The following is a 24044-nucleotide window of genomic DNA, read 5'->3' as shown; positions in this document are numbered from 1 at the left end:
CAGCTTCAGCCACAGACTCATTCAAATATATTACTTTACTTGTAATTACTCTATTTATATTTTTTTCATTGTACTTTTATATTGTTTATTATCTACTATTACGTATTATATTATATTATATATATATATATTATATACTGTACTATTATTATTATTATATACCTGAGTGCATAGCACATAGTTCAAATAACCTTCACAAACTATATACAAATTATTATTATATACATATTGGCAATTGGAGTCCTGTAGTTTTTATAGGCCAACTTGTGCACCAACTTGGGACCCGGTGGTCCAAGACTGGACCCTCCTCAGTGTCTGCAGGACGGATGCTGATAGGGACCATGGCCTCACTCAGATTTACCTGAATAAAAATAAGATTATGAATAAAATATGCATCAATAAATTAGTACATTTTTTTTAATGAACCGGACTCCGGTTACTCCGGTGACACCTCTGCTCCGTCGCCGGCATCTAACAACTCACTTGAAAGAAAATGTTCCAACGCCTCCTCGGTTGTATGCAGCCTCTTTGTCATGTTTTGTTTTGCAATGTTGTGGAAAACTATTATTTATATGTATATAATAAAATATATATATATAATATATATATATTTGTTTGTTGTTTTCGTGGTTTGTTTCTCCCGTGTCTAGCCGGTGACTGGCTGCCGGTCTATTGAAATTTCCAAAAACACACATCGATTGGTGGAGTATGTGCCTGGGACATTTAAATTTTTAACCAATTAAGAAACAGAGGATGGGACTAAACTCACATAACATCTGCCGTTGGCTCAGAGGATGAAACTACGTGGTTTTCTTGACGAATCAATGCTGCAGAATATGATGGCGTAACCGTGGTTACTACGCAGCCCCTGCAGGGCCAAATGAGACAAATGTGATATCACTGAAAAGCTGAAAACGTCCACTTTAACATACTTTTAAAATCACATGGATAGGATTACCAGTTTGGACGTTATTTAATGTTTTAGAACGAGAGCTATTTTTAGCCGCAGGCGGCTGTCTCGGTCTTTAAGGGTTAATAGGCTGATATAATATTTATGTTTCACATAAGGATGGGGGTTGGGACCCTGGGAACACTGGAAGGCTAAGAGACCAGTTGCTAAGCTGGGAAGGGTGTTGGGGGCGTACTCAACCCACAGCCATTGTTTGGTCCAAAGAAGATATATCGCAGAACAACAAAGAGGGAATCGGGCCCCCGGACAACAAGACAACGTCTCTGGGAACAAACAACATGTACCACATTGTTAAAATCTGAGGGGGGAATCCGGTACACTTAACAATACTGATGTTTCTCTCCTTGCTGGTTGATGTCTCCTCAGGCTGAGTGGATGTAACCTGTCAGAGAGAAGCTGTGGAGCTCTGTCCTCAGTCCTCAGCTCCCAGTCCTCCAGTCTGAGAGAGCTGGACCTGAGTAACAATGACCTGAAGGATTCAGGAGTGAAGAGGCTGTCTCCTGGACTGGAGAGTGCTCATTGTAAACTGGGAACTCTCAGGTCAGGATTCAGCATTTTGTTCAGCTCATGTATATTATTAATGAATGGATATCATTGATGGATAAACTTGTGACATGAAGATGTTTTTAGTTTCTTTCTCTTTCCATCAGCATGTTGTTGTTGTTCATGTTTTTCTCTCTGTTGATGGACTTCATATGGACTTCATAGATAACCGGACGTGTTGTTCTGTGTGTTCAGTCTTTCCGGCTGTCTGGTCTCAGAGGACGGCTGTGCTTCTCTGGCCTCAGCTCTGAGATCCAACCCCTCCCCCCTGAGAGTCCTGGACCTGAGGTACAACCATCCAGGAGAGTCAGGACAGAAGCTGCTGGAGGATCCACGCTGCAGACTGGACACTCTCAGGTAAGACAGACAGAGGGGACACTCTCAAGTAGGACGGACAGAGGGGACACTCTCAGGTAGGACAGACAGAGAGGACACTCTCAGGTAGGACAGACAGAGGAGACATTCTCAGATAGGACAGACAGACTGGACACTCTCAGGTAGGACAGACAGAGAGGACACTCTCAAGTAGGACAGACATAGGGGACATTGTCAAGTAAGATAGACAGAGGGGACACTCTCAGGTAGGACAGACAGAGGGGACACTGTGGAGACAGAATGGACACTATGGACAGACAGTAGTATAATAACTAGAAAATTTCCTCTGGGGAAATTCTGAAAGGGCCACAGGGGCTACTGCCGGTGTGTGTACACTATGATGAGATTCTTCAGAGATTTCAAACTATGCCCTTTAACCTCAAAATGTGTGTGTGTGTGTGTGTGTGTGAAACGTGTACCTGGAGGAGTGTGCGCGCTTACGCGCGCATTTGTGTGTGTGAGTGTAGCGAAAATCGCATGAAGTTACCTGTGTGTGTGTGTGTGTGTGTGCGCGTGTGTGTTTGAAGCATGTGTATGCATGTGTGAGTAGTGTGCGCGATTACGCACGCATTTGTGTGTGTGTGCGTAACGTGTTACCTGTGTGTGTGTGTGTGTGTGTGTGCGCGCTAATGCGCGTGTGTGTGTGTGTGTATCTGTAACTGTAATCACATCAAAGATCAAAGGCAATCAACAGAATTAACTGACACCAACTGCCAAAGTTCCATAACAGATGTGGACAGACTGGAATTTCTGGCCTCCAACAGAAAGCATTTTTGGCAAAACCATAATACCTATCATTGATCCGACTTCACTTTGAGCGTCCTGAGTTTTTCCTGAATTTCTACATATGTTTTTTTTTAAGGAAAATGAACTTTTACGGAAACTGTTACATCTCCCTTTTTCAGAAATCTTCCTGCGTTTTTAATATGGGAGCCAATGAGGCTGTTGGTGGTGTTGGTGGCGCATCTGTGCGTTGTACGCCCAAACTATAACTCTGACAGCTTAACCAGAGGATTGTGAGGGAGAAGACTAATTTTCCTACGTTTCTATGTATAAATTATTTCTGTAGAGTGGAATTTGCGGCCTGGAGCGCAGTTTTCAAATTTATTTTTTGACAGTTTTTTCTCTCCCTCTACACTCTGGCGATGATGTCACACACTGTGACACGAACATTATGTGCAATACACACCCATTATAATCTCAGAATTTCTCCAAAAATGATCATGGTCATTGAACAGGGATTGTAGAACCTGATAATGCAATAAATTCCCGTTAATGTAATAAAAATCTGCACTTGAGTCCAGTGAAAATGTAATAAAACCTGATAATGTAATAACTTCCTAATGTTATAACTTAATGTTATAAAGTAGGGCTACACGGTGGTGTAGTGGTTAGCGCTCTCGCCTCACAGCTAGAGGGTCACCGGTTCGCCTCCCGCCTGCGACTCTTCTGTGTGGAGTTTGCATGTTCTCCCCGTGTCAGCGTGGGTTCCCACCGGGTACTCCGGCTTCCTCCCACAGTCCAAAAACATGCACTTAGGTTTAATTGGTGACTCTAAATTGCCCATAGGTGTGAATGAGAGTGTGATTGTCTGTCTCTATGTGTCAGCCCTGCGATAGTCTGGCGTCCTGTCCAGGGTGTACCCCGCCTCTCGCCCAATGACAGCTGGGATCAGCTCCAGCCCCCCGCGACCCGATTGCGGATAAGCGGTTAATGGTAATGAATGCATGTTATAAAGTATAACATTAATGGAGGTTATTACATTATCAGGTTAGCCTTCATTTCGCAAGTCCTGATAATGTAATAACTTCCCGATAATGTAATAAAGTGCAGCAGACCATCCATTACTTGAGTTCAAGTGATGATCCTGTGTATCAACTCTAGCTCCAGAGCTCTAGCGCCACCAACAGGTCAAAGTTGAATCTTTATTAACTTTTGACCCGTTCATCCGTTTTTCTCAAAGGATGTATCACTGGAACCCTTGGGCCAATCCCAGCTCAATGCATCCTCAATGGGGGTTTTCGGCCATATTGGATTTTCCGCCATCTTTGATTTGATAAAAAACCTTTTAAAAGGCCTCTCTTATCACAAATTTTGTCTAACCTTCTCTAATCTTGGCCCAGATGATCTTCAGACCATGACACACAAACGCATTCAACATCTTCTTGAAATTCAAAGGCACTTGGCTGTGACAGCCAATCAAACTTGATGGTGAGGTCGCCAAAACATGGAGGGAAAATGAGGCTTTGGTTAGTGAAGTTATTTCATATAATATTCACATTCAATAACGATAATACATTGTCTATTTGCTATTGGTTTATGGATTATACACCAGTTCAGTATATGGATGCCGAAAGAAAGTTCAAATCCATGTTCAAAATAGCCATGATGAAGACATCAACCATAAAGAAGTTCTAAAATGGTGGCTCTAAAATGAGGTTGCGTTTATGGATAGGTTGCTTTTGTTGTGTGTTGAAATTAACTGAACAAATACAAAATTGTTGCACTTGGAGTCCACTGCCATTTGCCAGTGATATTTAAAAAGTTCAGAGCATTGTTGGTAACACTTTATTTTATAGGGTCCCTAATACAATGTATCCAACCTATGTACTTAGTAAAATGTTACTGCACTGTTTGAGCAGTGCTTTGTAGCCTAATATTGCTGTTGATTATGTGAAAATGTTCTGAAAGCACTAGACACAAGTAGTTACATATAGTTTGAAATACAAAATAATCCATTCCAAAAACGTATAAAAGCTGCAAGCAATGATGAAGGGGCATGTATAGTGGATGGCACCAAGGCTGGTTGAGACCAGGTTTTTTTCCTAGGTTCTAAGCCGGTTTAATGTCAATAAGAGTTAAAGTTTAACACCAGGATGCTCAAAGATCAGAATGGCAGCCAAATTCTGATGTGCAAAATAGTTTTGGAGCTATTTGGAGAGGTCTGGTAATATCACCAGACATTGAAAAATAAGTTTGCAATCCACTTATGTGAAGATATAGGAGTTAAAACACATTTACGATATTGCACCGCCCCCTAGATGTCAAAGTTCACCAAATTGTTTAGGTGTTCCCAGGATGATGTCATGACTCTATGTACCAAGTTTGGTTAAGATATGTTAAAGGGTTGCTGAAAAATGGGCTAACTTCCTGTTTGGCGACATAGCCATTAAGTTTGATTGGTTGTCACAGCCAAGCACCTTTAGATTTCAAGAAGCTGTTGAATGCATTCGTGTGTCATGGATACCTCGTTTGTGAAAAACGGATGAACGGGTCAAAAGTTAATAAAGATTCAACTTTGACCTGTTGGTGGCGCTAGAGCTCTGGAGCTAGAGTTGATACACAGTATCACCACTTGAACCCAAGTAATGGGTGGTCTGCTGCACTTTATTACATTATCGGGAATTTATTACATTATCAGGTTCGACAGGGATTGATAAAAAAAACTGACGTCGCGAAAAATTTGTATTCTGTAGAGAAAAGTAATAGCACACCGATCCCGATCAAACCGCACGTTTTGATATATAATTTTGTGTGCTTGCTTGCAAAAGCACACTAATTGTTATTCCTCGGGCTTATTTTGTGTGCTTGCTTGCAAAAGCACACTAACTACTATTCACCGGGCTTATTTTGTGTGCTTGCTTGCAAAAGCACACTAATTGTTATTCCGTGGGCTTATTCTTATTCTTACGTTTCTTCCGTGTCATTTTTCGGTCGACATCTCCTCCCAGAGTTTTGCTCGCACATACACAAAAAAGGTATCAAACCGACCGGCTCGCCCATGACAAGTGTGCTATGACTTTTCTAAGGGTTTCGACATACGGTTTTCAAATTATTGGGCAAAAACACGTCAAAAAATCCCCTCAATGTAACCCTATGGAGAGTCTAGAGTGGGGAAGTCATCAAACAGAGTGTAGAGGGAGAGAAAGAATTGTCAAAAAATAAATTTGAAAACTGCGCTCCAGGCCGCAAATTTCACTCTACAGAAATAATTTATACATAGAAACGTAGGAAAATTTGTCCTCTCACTCACAATCCTCTGGTAAAGCTGTCAGAGTTATAGTTTGGGCACAGGACGCACAGATGCTCAAACAAAATGCACCAACTGCCGCATCGGCTCCCATATTAAAAATGAAGGAAGATTTCTCAAAAAAAAAATTTAACAGTTTTTTAAAATCGCTCTAACAAAGCTATTTTTTCATTTTTCTTAAAAAAAAACATATGGAGATGTTCAGGAAGAACTCAGGATGCTCAAAGTGAAGTCGGATCAATGATAGCTATTATGGTTTTGCCAAAAATGCTTTCTGTTCGAGGCCAGAATTTTCAGTTTTTCGTCCTCTGTCTGCTCACTGTGACGGAATTGTCAGTTAATTTCAGTTGACTGCTCTGCTCTTATTGGCCGACTCCACCTGGCCACCTGGTTGCTTAGCTACAAAAGCCTCCCCCCTCCCTCCTCCAACACAGACATTTTAACTGATAACTGTCAGTTTACTCTAAGTGAACAGACCTTATAACTTGACCATACATTGTCCAATCTTCCTCAAACTTGCCAAGCATGATGATGGTTCATCACTGACCACTTATACATAATAATGTTTCATAAATTCCCGCCCTTTTTGATTAGCCACGCCCCCTTTCATAACTAATGAACCGTTTGTCCTAGAAACTTGTATAAGGTGTCAGATTACTCGGCATGAAGTCCCTGTTTAACTGGTGAATGATAACTCCGCCCCTTTTGATTAGCCACGCCCCCTTTCATAACTAATGAACCGTTTGTCCTAGAGACTTGTATGAGGTGTCTGTGAACTCAGGACAGAGTCCCTGTTTAACTGCTGATTCAAGCCACGCCCCCTTTGAGTGACCACGCCCCCTTTTACTAACTTGTGAACCGTTTGTCCTACAGACTTGTATGAGGTGTCTGTGAACTCAGGACAGAGTCACTGTTTGACTGTTGATTTGAACCACGAGAATGATGGTCCAGAGGCAAGCACACAATCAAAATTTCTTTAGAAATTTTCTAGTTCTTATTTTTAATCTTCCGTTTCTTCCGTGGTGTTTTTTCGGTCGACTACTCCTCCCAGAGTTTTGCTCGCACATACACAAAAAAGGTATCAAATCGACCGGCTCGCCCATGACAAGTGTGCTATGACTTTTATAAGGGTTCCGACAAACGGTTTTCAAATTATTGGGCAAAAACACGTCAAAAAATCCCCCCAATGTAACCCTATGGAGAGTCTAGAGTGGGGATGTCATCAAACAGAGTGTAGAGGGAGAGAAGGAATTGTCAAAAAATAAATTTGAAAACTGCGCTCCAGGCCGCAAATTTCACTCTACAGAAATAATTTATACATAGAAACGTAGGAAAATTTGTCCTCTCACTCACAATCCTCTGGTAAAGCTGTCAGAGTTATAGTTTTGGCGCAGGACGCACAGATGCACAAACAAAATGCACCAACTGCCTCATTGGCTCCCATATTAAAAACGCAGGAAGATTTCATAAAAAAGTAGATGTAAGTGTTTTTTTAAATCGCTCTAACAAAGCTATTTTTTCATTTTTCTTCAAAAAAAAAAAAATGTAGACGTTGAGGAAGAACTCAGGACGCTCAAAGTGAAGTCGGATCAATGATAGGTATTATGGTTTTGCCAAAAATGCTTTCTGTTCGAGGCCAGAATTTTCAGTTTGTCCACCTCTGTCTGCGGAACTGTCTCCAACAGCAGTTAATTTCAGTTGATTGCTCTGCTCTTATTGGTCGACTCCACCTGGCCACCTGGTTGCTTAGCTACCAAAGCCTCCCCCCTCCCCCCTCCCTCCTCCAACACAGACATTCTAACTGATGACTGTCAGTTTACTCTAAGTGAACAGACCTAATAACTTGACCATACATTGTCCAATCTTCCTCAAACTTGCCAAGCATGATGATGGTTCATCACTGACCACTGATACATAATAATGTTTCATAAATTCCCGCCCTTTTTGATTAGCCACGCCCCCTTTCATAACTAATGAACCGTTTGTCCTAGAAACTTGTATGAGGTGTCTGTGAACTCAGGACAGAGTCCCTATTTAACTGCTGATTCAAGCCACGCCCCCTTTGAGTGACCACGCCCCCTTTTACTAACTTGTGAACCGATTGTCCTACAGACTTGTATGAGGTGTCTGTGAACTCAGGGCAGAGTCCCTGTTTGACTGTTGATTTGAGCCACGAGAATGATGGGCCAGAGGCAAGCACACAATCAAAATTTCTTTAGAAATTTTCTAGTTTTGTGTACTTGCTTGCAAAGGCACACGAACTACTCTTCACCGGGCTTATTTTGTGTGCTTGCTTGCAAAAGCACACTAATTGTTATTCCGTGGGCTTATTAGTGCCACGGCTGAGCAGCGAGGCACTCTCCTTCACTGCAAGCAGTGAGGATGAGTGCCTCGTGCGAAGCACGAGGCATCTCTTATTATTGCTCATGTTTATTAGTGCCACGGCTGAGCAGCGAGGCACTCATCTTCACTGCAAGCAGTGAGGATGAGTGCCTCGTGCGAAGCACGAGGCATCTCTTATTATTGCTCATGTTTATTATTATTATTATTATTATTATTATAGATTATTCTTCCGTAAAAACTTTGGCGCGTAACTAGTCTCGCAGCTTTGAGAAATCCCGAAAAGTAAAAACGTCAAAAGTTGCGCCCTAATCGGGAATCGTGTGGAATGACTTTTTTTAGCGATCGGCGTGCACGTTTGTGCACGTTGTGCACAAACGTGCACTTTTTGGCCCATCCGGAACGCATTGCGCAAACTTTGGGGCCTCGCCATTCACAAACCGTTGCTCGTAAAATTCCGAACCGATTTAGAAAGTTGTAGGGCCTGAATTTAACTCTAGTCCTGTGAAATTTCAGAGCGATTGCACGTATAGTTTTCGCACGAAGTGCGAAAACATTTCCATTTTTCCAAACTAATGGGGACGGCGATTTTCCCATGTGTGTGTATTGCGCGGAATGTTCAGAATCTAGACTGGTGATGTCATCAAGCAGAGTGTAGAGGCAGAGAAGGAGTTGTCACAAAATAAATTTGAAAACTGCGCTCCAGGCCGCAAATTTCACTCTACAGAAATAATTTATACATAGAAACGTAGGAAAATTTGTGGTCTCACTCACAATCCTCTGGTAAAGCTGTCAGAGTTTTAGTTTGGGCGCAGGACACAGAGAAGTGCCACCAAAACGCATCAACTGCCCCATTGAGTCCCATATTAAAAAGACACGAGGATTTTTGAAATAATCAGATTTTACCGTTTTTTTAGATCGCTCTAACAAAGCTATTTTTTCATTTTTCTTAAAAAAAAATATATGTAGACGTTCAGGAAGAACTCAGGACGCTCAAAGTGAAGTCAGATCAGTGATAGGTATTATGGTTTTGCCGAAAATGCTTTCTGTTCGAGGCCAGAATTTTCAGTTGGTCCACCTCTGGCTGCTCAGTGTGGCAGAAATGTCCCCACCTTCAGTTAATTTCAGTTGATTGCTCTTCTCTGATTGGTCGACTCCACCTGGCCACGTGGTTGCTTAGCTACCAAAGCTCTCCCCCCCTCCCTCTCCCCTCCTCCAACACAGACATTTTAAGTGAAAACAGTTCACTCTTTTAACTTGACCATACATTGTCCAATCTGCCTCAAACTTGTCATACATGATGATGGCTCATCACTGACAATTTCCACATATCAATATTTCATAAATTCCCGCCCTTTTTGATTAGCCACGCCCCCTTTCATAACAAATGAACCGTTTGTCCTAGAAACTTGTATGAGGTGTCAGATTACTCAGCATGGCGTCCCTGTCTAACTGTTGATTGATAACCCCGCCCCTTTTGATAAGCCACGCCCCTTTTACTAACTAGTGAACCGTTTGTCCTACAGACTTGTATGAGGTGTCTGTGAACTCAGGACAGAACTCCCTGTTTGACTGGTGATTGAAGCCACGCCCCCTTTGAGTAGCCACGCCCCTTTTTACTAACTAGTGAACCGTTTGTGCCACAGACTTGTATGAGGTGTCTGTGAACTCAGGACAGAACTCCCTGTTTGACTGGTGATTGAAGCCACGCCCCCTTTGAGTAGCCACGCCCCTTTTTACTAACTAGTGAACCGTTTGTCCTACAGACTTGTATGAGGTGTCTGTGGACTCAGGACAGAGTCCCTGTTTGACTGGTGATTGAAGCCACGCCCCCTTTGAGTAGCCACGCCCCTTTTTACTAACTAGTGAACCGTTTGTCCTACAGACTTGTATGAGGTGTCTGTGAACTCAGGACAGAGTCCCTGTTTAACTGCTGATTTAAGCCACGAGAATCATCCGGCAGTAGTCCCGTGGCACTCCAAAATTTCCCTGGAATTTTGTTTCTAGTTATTAGTGCCACGGCTGAGCAGCGAGGCACTCATCTTCACTGCAAGCAGTGAGGATGAGTGCCTCGTGCGAAGCACGAGGCATCTCTTATTATTGCTCATGTTTATTATTATTATTCTTTATTATAGATTATTCTTCCGTAAAAACTTTGGCGCGTAACTAGTCCCGCAGCTTTGAGAAATCGCGAAAAGTAAAAACGTCAAAAGTTGCGCCCTAATCGGGAATCGTGTGGAATGACTTTTTTTAGCGATCGGCGTGCACGTTTTCGCACAACGTGCACAAACGTGCACTTTTCGGCCCATCCGGAACGCATTGCGCAAACTTTGGGGCCTCACCATTCGCAAACCGTTGCTCGTAAAATTCCGAACCAATTTAGAAAGTTGTAGGGCCTGAATTTAACTCTAGTCCTGTGAAATTTCAAAGCGATTGCACGTATAGTTTTCGCACGAAGTGCGAAAACATTTCCATTTTTCCAAACTAATGGGGAGGGCGATTTTCCCATGTGTGTGTATTGCGCGGAATGTTCAGACTCCAGACTGGTGATGTCATCAAGCAGAGTGGAGAGGGAGAGAAGGAATTGTCAAAAAATAAATTTGAAAACTGCGCTCCAAGCCGCAAATTCCACTCTACAGAAATAATTTAAACATAGAAACGGAGGAAAATTTGTCTTCTCACTCACAATCCTCTGGTAAAGCTGTCAGAGTTTTAGTTTGGGCGCAGGACACAGAGAAGTGCCACCAAAACGCATCAACTGCCCCATTGAGTCCCATATTAAAAACACATGAGGATTTTTGAAAAAATCAGATGTAAGAGTTTTTTTAAATCGCTCTAACAAAGCTATTTTTTCATTTTTCTTAAAAAAAAATATATGTAGACGTTCAGGAAGAACTCAGGACGCTCAAAGTGAAGTCAGATTAGTGATAAGTGTTATGGTTTTGCCAAAAATGCTTTCTGTTCGAGGCCAGAATTTTCAGTTTGTCCACTCTGGCTGCTCACTTTAGCAAAGCATTGTCAGTGACAGTTAGTTTCTGTTGATTGCTCTGCTCTGATTGGTCCACTCCACCTGGCCACGTGGTTGCTTAGCTACCAAAGCTCCCTCCCCCCCCCTCTCCCCTCCTCCAACACAGACATTTTAACTGAAAACAGTTAACTCTTTTAACTTGACCATACATTGTCCAATCTGCCTCAAACTTGTCATACATGATGATGGCTCATCACTGATTGTCTACATAACAATATTTCATAAATTCCCGCCCTTTTTGATTAGCCACGCCCCCTTTCTTAACTAATGAACCGTTTGTCCTAGAAATTTGTATGAGGTGTCAGATTACTCAGCATGGCATCCCTGTCTAACTGTTGATTGATAACCCCGCCCCTTTTGATAAGCCACGCCCCTTTTACTAACTAGTGAACCGTTTGTGCCACAGACTTGTATGAGGTGTCTGTGAACTCAGGACAGAGTACCTGTTTGACTGGTGATTGAAGCCACGCCCCCTTTGAGTAGCCACGCCCCTTTTTACTAACTAGTGAACCGTTTGTCCTACAGACTTGTATGAGGTGTCTGTGGACTCAGGACAGAGTCCCTGTTTGACTGGTGATTGAAGCCACGCCCCCTTTGAGTAGCCACGCCCCTTTTTACTAACTAGTGAACCATTTGTCCTACAGACTTGTATGAGGTGTCTGTGAACTCAGGACAGAGTCCCTGTTTAACTGCTGATTTAAACCACGAGAATCATCCGGCAGTAGTCCCGTGGCACTCCAAAATTTCCCTGGAATTTTGTTTCTAGTTATTATTATTATATATAGATTATTCTTCCGTAAAAACTTTGGCGCGTAACTAGTCCCACAGCTTTGAGAAATCGCGAAAAGTAAAAACGTCAAAAGTTGCGCCCTATTCGGGAATCGTGTGGAATGACTTTTATTAGCGATCGGCGTGCACGTTTTCGCACAACGTGCACAAACGTGCACTTTTCGGCCCATCCGGAACGCATTGCGCAAACTTTGGGGCCTCACCATTCGCAAACCGTTGCTCGTAAAATTCCGAACCGATTTAGAAAGTTGTAGGGCCTGAATTTAACTCTAGTCCTGTGAAATTTCAGAGCGATTGCACGTATAGTTTTCGCACGAAGTGCGAAAACATTTCATTTTTTCCAAACTAATGGGGAGGGAGATTTTCCCATGTGTGTGTATTGCGCGGAATGTTCAGACTCTAGAGCGGTGATGTCATCAAGCAGAGTGGAGAGGGAGAGAAGGAACTGTCAAAAAATACATTTGAAAATTGCGCTCCAGGCCGCAAATTCCACTCTACAGAAATAATTTATACATAGAAACGTAGGAAAATTTGTCTTCTCACTCACAATCCTCTGGTAAAGCTGTCAGAGTTATAGTTTGGGCGCAGGACACAGAGAAGTGCCACCAAAACGCATCAACTGCCCCATTGAGTCCCATATTAAAAACACACGAGGATTTTTGAAAAAATCAGATGTAAGACTTTTTTTAAATCGCTCTAACAAAGCTATTTTTTCATTTTTCTTAAAAAAAAAATATATGTAGACGTTCAGGAAGAACTCAGGACGCTCAAAGTGAAGTCAGATTAGTGATAGGTGTTATGGTTTTGCCAAAAATGCTTTCTGTTCGAGGCCAGAATTTTCAGTTTGTCCACCTCTGGCTGCTCACTTTAGCAAAGCATTGTCAGTGACAGTTAGTTTCTGTTGATTGCTCTGCTCTGATTGGTCGACTCCACCTGGCCACGTGGTTGCTTAGCTACCAAAGCTCCCCCCCCCCCCCCTCTCCCCTCCTCCAACACAGACATTTTAACTGAAAACAGTTAACTCTTTTAACTTGACCATACATTGTCCAATCTGCCTCAAACTTGTCATACATGATGATGGCTCATCACTGATTGTCTACATAACAATATTTCATAAATTCCCGCCCTTTTTGATTAGCCACGCCCCCTTTCTTAACTAATGAACCGTTTGTCCTAGAAATTTGTATGAGGTGTCAGATTACTCAGCATGGCGTCCCTGTCTAACTGTTGATTGATAACCCCGCCCCTTTTGATAAGCCACGCCCCTTTTACTAACTAGTGAACCGTTTGTCCTACAGACTTGTATGAGGTGTCTGTGAACTCAGGACAGAGTCCCTGTTTGACTGGTGATTGAAGCCACGCCCCCTTTGAGTAGCCACGCCCCTTTTTACTAACTAGTGAACCGTTTGTCCTACAGACTTGTGTCTGTGGACTCAGGACAGAGTCCCTGTTTGACTGGTGATTGAAGCCACGCCCCCTTTGAGTAGCCACGCCCCTTTTTACTAACTAGTGAACCGTTTGTCCTACAGACTTGTATGAGGTGTCTGTGGACTCAGGACAGAGTCCCTGTTTGACTGGTGATTGAAGCCACGCCCCCTTTGAGTAGCCACGCCCCTTTTTACTAACTAGTGAACCGTTTGTCCTACAGACTTGTATGAGGTGTCTGTGGACTCAGGACAGAGTCCCTGTTTGACTGGTGATTGAAGCCACGCCCCCTTTGAGTAGCCACGCCCCTTTTTACTAACTAGTGAACCGTTTGTCCTACAGACTTGTATGAGGTGTCTGTGAACTCAGGACAGAGTCCCGGTTTAACTGCTGATTTAATCCACGAGAATCATCCGGCAGTAGTCCCGTGGCACTCCAAAATTTCCCTGGAATTTTGTTTCTAGTTATTATTATTATAGATTATTCTTCCGTAAAAACTTTGGCGCGTAACTAGTCTCACAGCTTTGAGAAATCGCGAAAAGTATAAACGTCAAAAGTTGCGCCCTAATCGGGAATCGTGTGGAATGACCTTTATTAGCGATCGGCGCGCACGTTTTCGCACAACGTGCACAAACGTGCACTTTTCGGCCCATCCGGAACGCATTGCGCCAACTTTGGGGCCTCACCATTTGCAAACCGTTGCTCGTAAAATTCCGAACCGATTTAGAAAGTTGTAGGGCCTGAATTTAACTCTAGTCCTGTGAAATTTCAAAGCGATTGCACGTATAGTTTTCGCACGAAGTGCGAAAACATTTCCATTTTTCCAAACTAATTGGGAGGGCGATTTTCCCATGTGTGTGTATTGCGCGGATATTCAGAGTCCAGAATGGTGATGTCATCAAGCAGAGTGGAGAGGGAGAGAAGGAATTGTCAAAAAATAAATTTGAAAACTGCGCTCCAGGCCGCAAATTTCACCCTACAGAAATAATTTATACATAGAAATGTAGGAAAATTTGTCTTCTCACTCACAATCCTCTGGTAAAGCTGTCAGAGTTATAGTTTGGGCGCAGGACACAGAGAAGTGCCACCAAAATGCACCAACTGCCCCATTGTGTCCCATATTAAAAACACAAGAGGATTTTTGAAATAATCAGATTTTACCGTTTTTTTAGATCGCTCTAACAAAGCTATTTTTTCATTTTTCTTAAAAAAAAATATATGTAGATGTTCAGGAAGAACTCAGGACGCTCAAAGTGAAGTCAGATTAGAGATAGGTGTTATGGTTTTGCCAAAAATGCTTTCTGTTCGAGGCCAGAATTTTCAGTTTGGCCACCTCTGGCTGCTCACTTTAGCAAAGCATTGTCAGTGACAGTTAGTTTCTGTTGATTGCTCTGCTCTGATTGGTCGACTCCACCTGGCCACGTGGTTGCTTAGCTACCAAAGCTCCCCCCCCTCCCTCTCCCCTCCTCCAACACAGACATTTTAACTGAAAACAGTTAACTCTTTTAACTTGACCATACATTGTCCAATCTGCCTCAAACTTGTCATACATGATGATGGCTCATCACTGATTGTCTACATAACAATATTTCATAAATTCCCGCCCTTTTTGATTAGCCACGCCCCCTTTCTTAACTAATGAACCGTTTGTCCTAGAAATTTGTATGAGGTGTCAGATTACTCAGCATGGCGTCCCTGTCTAACTGTTGATTGATAACCCCGCCCCTTTTGATAAGCCACGCCCCTTTTACTAACTAGTGAACCGTTTGTCCTACAGACTTGTATGAGGTGTCTGTGAACTCAGGACAGAGTCCCTGTTTGACTGGTGATTGAAGCCACGCCCCCTTTGAGTAGCCACGCCCCTTTTTACTAACTACTGAACCGTTTGTCCTACAAACTTGTATGAGGTGTCTGTGAACTCAGGACAGAGTCCCTGTTTAACTGCTGATTTAAACCACGAGAATCATCCGGCAGTAGTCCCGTGGCACTCCAAAATTTCCCTGGAATTTTGTTTCTAGTTCTTATTTTGTGTGCTTGCTTGCAAAAGCACACTAACTACTATTCACCGGGACTATTTTTATTATTATTTTTAATCTTCCGTTTCTTCCGTGTCATTTTTCGGTCGACTACTCCTCCCAGAGTTTTTGCCGCACATACACAAAAAAGGTATCAAACCGACCGGCTCGCCCATGACAAGTGTGCTATGACTTTTCTAAGGGTTTCGACATACGGTTTTCAAATTATTGGGCAAAAACACGTCAAAAAATCCCCCCAATGTAACCCTATGGAGAGTCTAGAGTGGGGAAGTCATCAAACAGAGTGTAGAGGGAGAGAAAGAATTGTCAAAAAATAAATTTGAAAACTGCGCTCCAGGCCGCAAATTTCACTCTACAGAAATAATTTATACATAGAAACGTAGGAAAATTTGTCCTCTCACTCACAATCCTCTGGTAAAGCTGTCAGAGTTATAGTTTGGGCGCAGGACGCACAGATGCTCAAACAAAATGCACCAACTGCCGCATCGGCTCCCATATTAAAAATGAAGGAAGATTTCTCAAAAAAAAAATTTAACAGTTTTTTAAAATCGCTCTAACAAAGCTATTTTTTCATTTTTCTTAAAAAAAAACATATGTAGATGTTCAGGAAGAACTCAGGACGCTCAAAGTGAAGTCGGATCAATGATAGGTATTATGGTTTTGCCAAAAATGCTTTCTGTTCGAGGCCAGAATTTCAAGTTTGTCGACCTCTGTCTGCGGAACTGTCTCCATCGTCAGTTAATTTCAGTTGATTGCTCTGCTCTGATTGGTCGAGTCCACCTGGCCACGTGGTTGCTTGGCTACCAAAGCCCCCCCCCCCCCCCCCCTCCTCCAACACAGACATTCTAACTGATAACTGTCAGTTTACTCTAAGTCAGCGGTTCCCAAACTTTTTTAGCCGTGCACCCCCTTCTATGTCCCAACCGTGTTGACGCACCCCCAATCCCCCAGACCTTCAAAAAAAACAAAATGCAATAAGCTTTTTTATAGCCATATTAAAGGCGGCATGTTTGATCATGCTCAAATGACCAGAACACACATATAATAAAATAATCGCCATCACAACAATGAGCTCTCGCATTTGAATTAACCTAAAAAACAGTTTCAATATAATGCAACAAAATTATGAACAAGCTTCCACTTTTAAGAGCAAAGAGGATGGTGACAGGCTCAGGATCAGAGGCAGAAAGCACATAAGTTGGGGGAATGTTATCATATTTTGAGCGGCGTTGAACAAAAATTGCAGGAAGTTTAAATGACCGTGGAGGTTTCACAACCCCGTCATCATAACACAGGCTGGAAAAATGGAAGAAGATAACTTCTTCTTCGCTTCATTTTAAGATGAAGTGCATTTTGAATAGCCTGCATTTATTAATTAATTAATATTACAGTTTTTGATTTTACATTTTACAAAGAAATGTTTATTTACACTTCTTTATTGTGTGGAGGGAAAAAAATGTAATTGTGTAATTATCAGACCGCCATTACATTTTTCATCTCGCGCACCCCCTAGAGGCAGCTCGCGCACCCCCAGAGGTCCACGCACCACACTTTGGGAATCCCTGCTCTAAGTAAACAGACATGGCTTTCTTCATAAAACACGAGACCTTATAACTTGACCATACATTGTCCAATCTGCCTCAAACTTGTCATGCATGATGATGGTTCATCACTTTTCAGTTCTACATAACAATAATTCATAAATTCCCGCCCTTTTTATTAGCCACGCCCCCTTTCATAACCAATGAACCGTTTGTCCTAGAAACTTGTATAAGGTGTCAGATTACTCGGCACAGAGTCCCTGTTTAACTGGTGATTTATTACCCCGCCCCTTTTTATTAGCCACGCCCCCTTTTACTAACAAGTGAACCGTTTGTCCTAGAGACTTGTACGAGGTGTCAGTGCACTCAGCAGAAAGTCCCTGTTTAATCCCTGCCCCTTTTGATAAGCCACGAGAGTCACGGTCCAGAGGCAAGCACACAATCAAAATTTCTTTAGAAATTTTCTAGTTATTCTTCCGTTTCTTCCGTGTCATTTTTCGGTCGACTACTCCTCCCAGAGTTTTGGTCGCACATACACAAAAAAGGTATCAAATCGACCGGCTCGCCCATGACAAGTGTGCTATGACTTTTCTAAGGGTTTCGACAAACGGTTTTCAAATTATTGGGAAAAAACACGTCAAAAAATCCCCCCAATGTAACCCTATGGAGAGTCTAGAGCGGTGATGTCATCAAACAGAGTGTAGAGAGAGAGAACGAATTGTCAAAAAATAAATTTGAAAACTGCGCTCCAGGCCGCAAATTTCACTCTACAGAAATAATGTATACATAGAAACGTAGGAAAATTTGTCCTCTCACTCACAATCCTCTGGTAAAGCTGTCAGAGTTATAGTTTGGGCGTAGGACGCACAGATGCACAAACAAAACACATCAACTGCCTCATTGGCTCCCATATTAAAAATGCAGGAAGATTTCTCCCCCAAATTTTTTTTACAGTTTTTTAAAATTGCTCTAACAAAGCTATTTTTTCATCTTTCTTTAAAAAAAATATATGTAGACGTTGAGGAAGAACTCAGGACGCTCAAAGTGAAGTCGGATCAATGATAGGTATTATGGTTTTGCCAAAAATGCTTTCTGTTCGAGGCCAGAATTTTCAGTTTGTCGACCTCTGTCTGCTCACTGTGATGGAACTGTCAGTTAATTTCAGTTGATTGCTCTGCTCTTATTGGTCGACTCCACCTGGCCACCTGGTTGCTTAGCTACAAAAGCCTCCCCCCTCCTCCTCCAACACAGACATTCTAACTGATAACTGTCAGTTTACTCTAAGTGAACAGACCTAATAACTTGACCATACATTGTCCAATCTTCCTCAAACTTGTCAAGCATGATGATTGTTCATCACTGACCACTTATACATAACAATGTTTCATAATTTCCCGCCCTTTTTGATTAGCCACGCCCCCTTTCATAACTAATGAACCGTTTGTCCTAGAAACTTGTATAAGGTGTCAGATTACTCGGCATAGAGTCCCTGTTTAACTGGTGATTGATAACCCCGCCCCTTTTGATTAGCCACGCCCCCTTTCATAACTAATGAACCGTTTGTCCTAGAGACTTGTATGAGGTGTCTGTGAACTCAGGACAGTCCCTGTTTAACTGCTGATTCAAGCCACGCCCCCTTTGAGTGACCACGCCCCCTTTTACTAACTTGTGAACCGTTTGTCCTACAGACTTGTATGAGGTGTCTGTGAACTCAGGACAGAGTCCCTGTTTGACTGTTGATTTGAGCCACGAGAATGATGGTCCAGAGGCAAGCACACAATCAAAATTTCTTTAGAAATTTTCTAGTTAGTGCCACGGCTGAGCAGCGAGGCACTCATCTTCACTGCAAGCAGTGAGGATGAGTGCCTCGAGCGAAGCTCGAGGCATCTCTTATTATTGCTCATGTTTATTATTATAGATTATTCTTCCGTAAAAACTTTGGCGCGTAACTAGTCTCACAGCTTTGAGAAATCGCAAAAAGTAAAAACGTCAAAAGTTGCGCCCTTATCGGGAATCGTGTGGAATGACTTTTTTTAGCGATCGGCGCGCACGTATTCGCACTACGTGCACAAACGTGCACTTTTTGGCCCATCCGGAACGCATTGCGCAAACTTTGGTGCCTCACCATTCGCAAACCGTTGCCCGTAAAATTCCGAACCGATTTAGAAAGTTGTAGGGCCTGAATTTAACTCTAGTCCTCTGAAATTTCAGAGCGATTGCACGTATAGTTTTCGCACGAAGTGCGAAAACATTTCCATTTTTCCAAACTAATGGGGGGTGCGATTTTCCCATGTGTGTGTATTGCGCGGAATGTTCAGAATCTAGACTGGTGATGTCATCAAGCAGAGTGTAGAGGGAGAGCAGGAATTGTCAAAAAATAAATTTGAAAACTGCGCTCCAGGCCGCAAATTTCACTCTACAGAAATAATTTGTACATAGAAACGTAGGAAAATTTGTGGTCTCACTCACAATCCTCTGGTAAAGCTGTCAGAGTTATAGTTTGGGCGCAGGACACAGAGAAGTGCCACCAAAACGCAACAACTGCCCCATTGAGTCCCATATTAAAAACACGTGAGGATTTTTGAAATAATCAGATTTTACCGTTTTTTTAGATCGCTCTAACAAAGCTATTTTTTCATTTTTCTTAAAAAAAAATATATGTAGACGTTCAGGAAGAACTCAGGACGCTCAAAGTGAAGTCGGATCAGTGATAGGTATTATGGTTTTGCCGAAAATGCTTTCTGTTCGAGGCCAGAATTTTCAGTTTGTCCACCTCTGGCTGCTCACTTTAGCAAAGCATTGTCAGTGACAGTTAGTTTCTGTTGATTGCTCTGCTCTGATTGGTCCACTCCACCTGGCCACGTGGTTGCTTAGCTACCAAAGCTCCCTCCCCCCTCCCTCTCCCCTCCTCCAACACAGACATTTTAACTGAAAACAGTTAACTCTTTTAACTTGACCATACATTGTCCAATCTGCCTCAAACTTGTCATACATGATGATGGCTCATCACTGATTGTCTACATAACAATATTTCATAAATTCCCGCCCTTTTTGATTAGCCACGCCCCCTTTCTTAACTAATGAACCGTTTGTCCTACAGACTTGTATGAGGTGTCTGTGAACTCAGGACAGAGTCCCTGTTTAACTGGTGATTGAAGCCACGCCCCCTTTGAGTAGCCACGCCCCTTTTTACTAACTAGTGAACCGTTTGTCCTACAGACTTGTATGAGGTGTCTGTGAACTCAGGACAGAGTCCCTGTTAAACTGGTGATTGAAGCCACGCCCCCTTTGAGTAGCCACGCCCCTTTTTACTAACTAGTGAACCGTTTGTGCTACAGACTTGTATGAGGTTTCTGTGAACTCAGGACGGAGCCCCTGTTTTACTGGTGATTGAAGGCACGCCCCCTTGAGTAGCCACGCCCCTTTTTACTAACTTGTGAACCATTTATCGTACAGACTCGTATGAGGTGTCTGTGAACTCAGGACAGAGTCCCTGTGTGAATGGTGATTAAAGCCACGCCCCCTTTGAGTAGCCACGCCCCTTTTTACTAACTACTGAACCGTTTGTCCTACAAACTTGTATGAGGTGTCTGTGAACTCAGGACAGAGTCCCTGTTTAACTGCTGATTTAAACCACGAGAATCATCCGGCAGTAGTCCCGTGGCACTCCAAAATTTCCCTGGAATTTTGTTTCTAGTTATTATATATTATAGATTATTCTTCCGTAAAAACTTTGGCGCGTAACTAGTCCCACAGCTTTGAGAAATCGCAAAAAGTAAAAACGTCAAAAGTTGCGCCCTAATCGGGAATCGTGTGGAATGACTTTTATTAGCGATCGGCGTGCACGTTTTCGCACAACGTGCACAAACGTGCACTTTTTGGCCCATCCGGAACGCATTGCGCAAACTTTGGGGCCTCACCATTCGCAAACCGTTGCTCGTAAAATTCCGAACCGATTTAGAAAGTTGTAGGGCCTGAATTTAACTCTAGTCCTGTGAAATTTCAGAGCGATTGCACGTATAGTTTTCGCACGAAGTGCGAAAACATTTCCATTTTTCCAAACTAATGGGGACGGTGATTTTCCCATGTGTGTGTATTGCGCGGAATGTTCAGAATCTAGAATGGTGATGTCATCAAGCAGAGTGTAGAGGCAGAGAAGGAGTTGTCACAAAATAAATTTGAAAACTGCGCTCCAGGCCGCAAATTTCACTCTACAGTAATAATTTATACATAGAAACGTAGAAAATTTGTGGTCTCACTCACAATCCTCTGGTAAAGCTGTCAGAGTTTTAGTTTGGGCGCAGGACACAGAGAAGTGCCACCAAAACGCAACAACTGCCCCATTGAGTCCCATATTAAAAACACAGGAGGATTTTTGAAATAATCAGATTTTACCGTTTTTTTAGATCGCTCTAACAAAGCTATTTTTTCATTATTCTTAAAAAAAATATATGTAGACGTTGAGGAAGAACTCAGGACGCTCAAAGTGAAGTCGGATCAATGATAGGTATTATGGTTTTGCCAAAAATGCTTTCTGTTAGAGGCCAGAATTTTCAGTTTGTCCACCTCTGGCTGCTCACTTTAGCAAAGCATTGTCAGTGACAGTTAGTTTCTGTTGATTGCTCTGCTCTGATTGGTCGACTCCACCTGGCCACGTGGTTGCTTAGCTACCAAAGCTCCCCCCCCTCCCTCTCCCCTCCTCCAACACAGACATTTTAACTGAAAACAATTAACTCTTTTAACTTGACCATACATTGTCCAATCTGCCTCAAACTTGTCATACATGATGATGGCTCATCACTGATTGTCTACATGACAATATTTCATAAATTCCCGCCCCTTTTGATTAGCCACGCCCCCTTTTACTAACTTGTGAACCGTTTGTCCTACAGACTTGTATGAGATGTCTGTGAACTCAGGACAGAGCCCCTGTTTTACTGGTGATTGAAGCCACGCCCCTTTTTAGTAGCCACGCCCCTTTTTACTAACTAGTGAACCGTTTGTGCTACAGACTTGTATGAGGTGTCTGTGAACTCAGGACAGAGTCCCTGTTTTACTGATGATTGAAGGCACGCCCCCTTGAGTAGCCACGCCCCTTTTTACTAACTAGTGAACCGTTTGTGCTACAGACTTGTATGAGGTGTCTGTGAACTCAGGACAGAGTCCTGTTTTACTGATGATTGAAGGCACGCCCCCTTGAGTAGCCACGCCCCTTTTTACTAACTTGTGAACCGTTTGTCGTACAGACTCGTATGAGGTGTCTGTGAACTCAGGACAGAGTCCCTGTGTGAATGGTGATTAAAGCCACGCCCACTTTGAGTAGCCACGCCCCTTTTTTACTAACTACTGAACCGTTTGTCCTACAAACTTGTATGAGGTGTCTGTGAACTCAGGACAGAGTCCCTGTTTAACTGCTGATTTAAACCACGAGAATCATCCGGCAGTAGTCCCGTGGCACTCCAAAATTTCCCTGGAATTTTGTTTCTAGTTTTTATTTTTATTCTTCCGTTTCTTCCGTGTCATTTTTCGGTCGACTACTCCTCCCAGAGTTTTGGTCGCACATACACAAAAAAGGTATGAAATCGACCGGCTCGCCCATGACAAGTGTGCTATGAACTTTTATAAGGGTTTCGACAAACGGTTTTCAAATTATTGGGCAAAAACACGTCAAAAAATCCCCCCAATGTAACCCTATGGAGAGTCTGGAGCGGTGATGTCATCAAACAGAGTGTAGAGGGAGAGAAAGAATTGTCAAAAAATAAATTTGAAAACTGCGCTCCAGGCCGCAAATTTCACTCTACAGAAATAATTTATACATAGAAACGTAGGAAAATTTGTCCTCTCACTCACAATCCTCTGGTAAAGCTGTCAGAGTTATAGTTTTGGCACAGGACGCCCAGATGCTCAAACAAAATGCACCAACTGCCTCATTAGCTCCCATATTAAAAACGCAGGAAGATTTCATAAAAAAGTAGATGTCAGTGTTTTTTTTAAATCGCTCTAACAAAGCTATTTTTTCATCTTTCTTAAAAAAAAACATATGTAGATGTTCAGGAAGAACTCAGGACGCTCAAAGTGAAGTCGGATCAATGATAGGTATTATGGTTTTGTCAAAAATGCTTTCTGTTCGAGGCCAGAAATTTCAGTTTTTCCACCTCTGGCCACTCTTCCGGAACATTCCGTTGATTGCTCTGCTCTGATTGGTCGACCCCACCGGTTGCTTAGCTACCAAAGCCTCCCCCAGCCCCCCACTCCCCCCCCCCTCCTCCAACACAGACATTTTAACTGAAAACAGTTAACTCTAACTGTTACAGACATGGCATTTTTGAGACCTTATAACTTGACCATACATTGTCCAATCTGCCTCAAACTTGTCATGCATGATGATGGTTCATCACTGACCATTTCTACATAACAATATTTCATAAAGTCCCGCCCTTTTTGATTAGCCACGCCCCCTTTCATAACTAATGAACCGTTTCTCCTAGATACTTGTATGAGGTGTCTGTGAACTCAGGACAGAGTCCCTGTTCAACTGCTGATTGAAGCCGCGCCCCCTTGAGTAGCCACGCCCCCTTTCACTAACTTGTGAACCGTTTGTCCTACAGACTTGTATGAGGTGTCTGTGAACTCAGGACAGAGTCCCAGTTTAACTGTTCATTTGAGCCACGAGGATGATGGCCCAGAGGCAAGCACACAATCAAAATTTCTTTAGAAATTTTCTAGTTCTTCTTCCGTTTCTTCTGTGTCATTTTTCGGTCGACTACTCCTCCCAGACTTTTGGCCGCACATACACAAAAAAGGTATCAAATCGACCGGCTCACCCATGACAAGGGTGCGATGACTTTTCTAAGGGTTTCGACAAACGGTTTTCAAATTATTGGGCAAAAACACGTCAAAAAATCCCCCCAATGTAACCCTATGGACAGTCTAGAGTGGTGATGTCATCAAACAGAGTGTAGAGGGA

General features: G+C 42.7%; 1 protein-coding gene across 1 annotated transcript in view; it reads left to right on the top strand.

Annotated features, from left to right (window-relative positions):
* LOC131993215 (NACHT, LRR and PYD domains-containing protein 12-like) overlaps positions 1 to 24044 on the top strand; it is a 171941-nt gene that overhangs the window by 22844 nt on the left and 125053 nt on the right. Inside the window, exon 8 of the mRNA XM_059359004.1 lies at positions 1709 to 1870. Coding sequence (XP_059214987.1) covers positions 1709 to 1870 — 162 coding nt within the window. The remainder of the gene's footprint in view (positions 1 to 1708; positions 1871 to 24044) is intronic.

This window comes from Centropristis striata, chromosome 20 (genome assembly GCF_030273125.1).
Source record: "Centropristis striata isolate RG_2023a ecotype Rhode Island chromosome 20, C.striata_1.0, whole genome shotgun sequence".
Taxonomy (NCBI): domain Eukaryota; kingdom Metazoa; phylum Chordata; class Actinopteri; order Perciformes; family Serranidae; genus Centropristis; species Centropristis striata.
The sequence above is the reverse complement of the archived record's forward strand: the minus strand, read 5'-3'. Positions and strand labels throughout refer to the sequence as shown.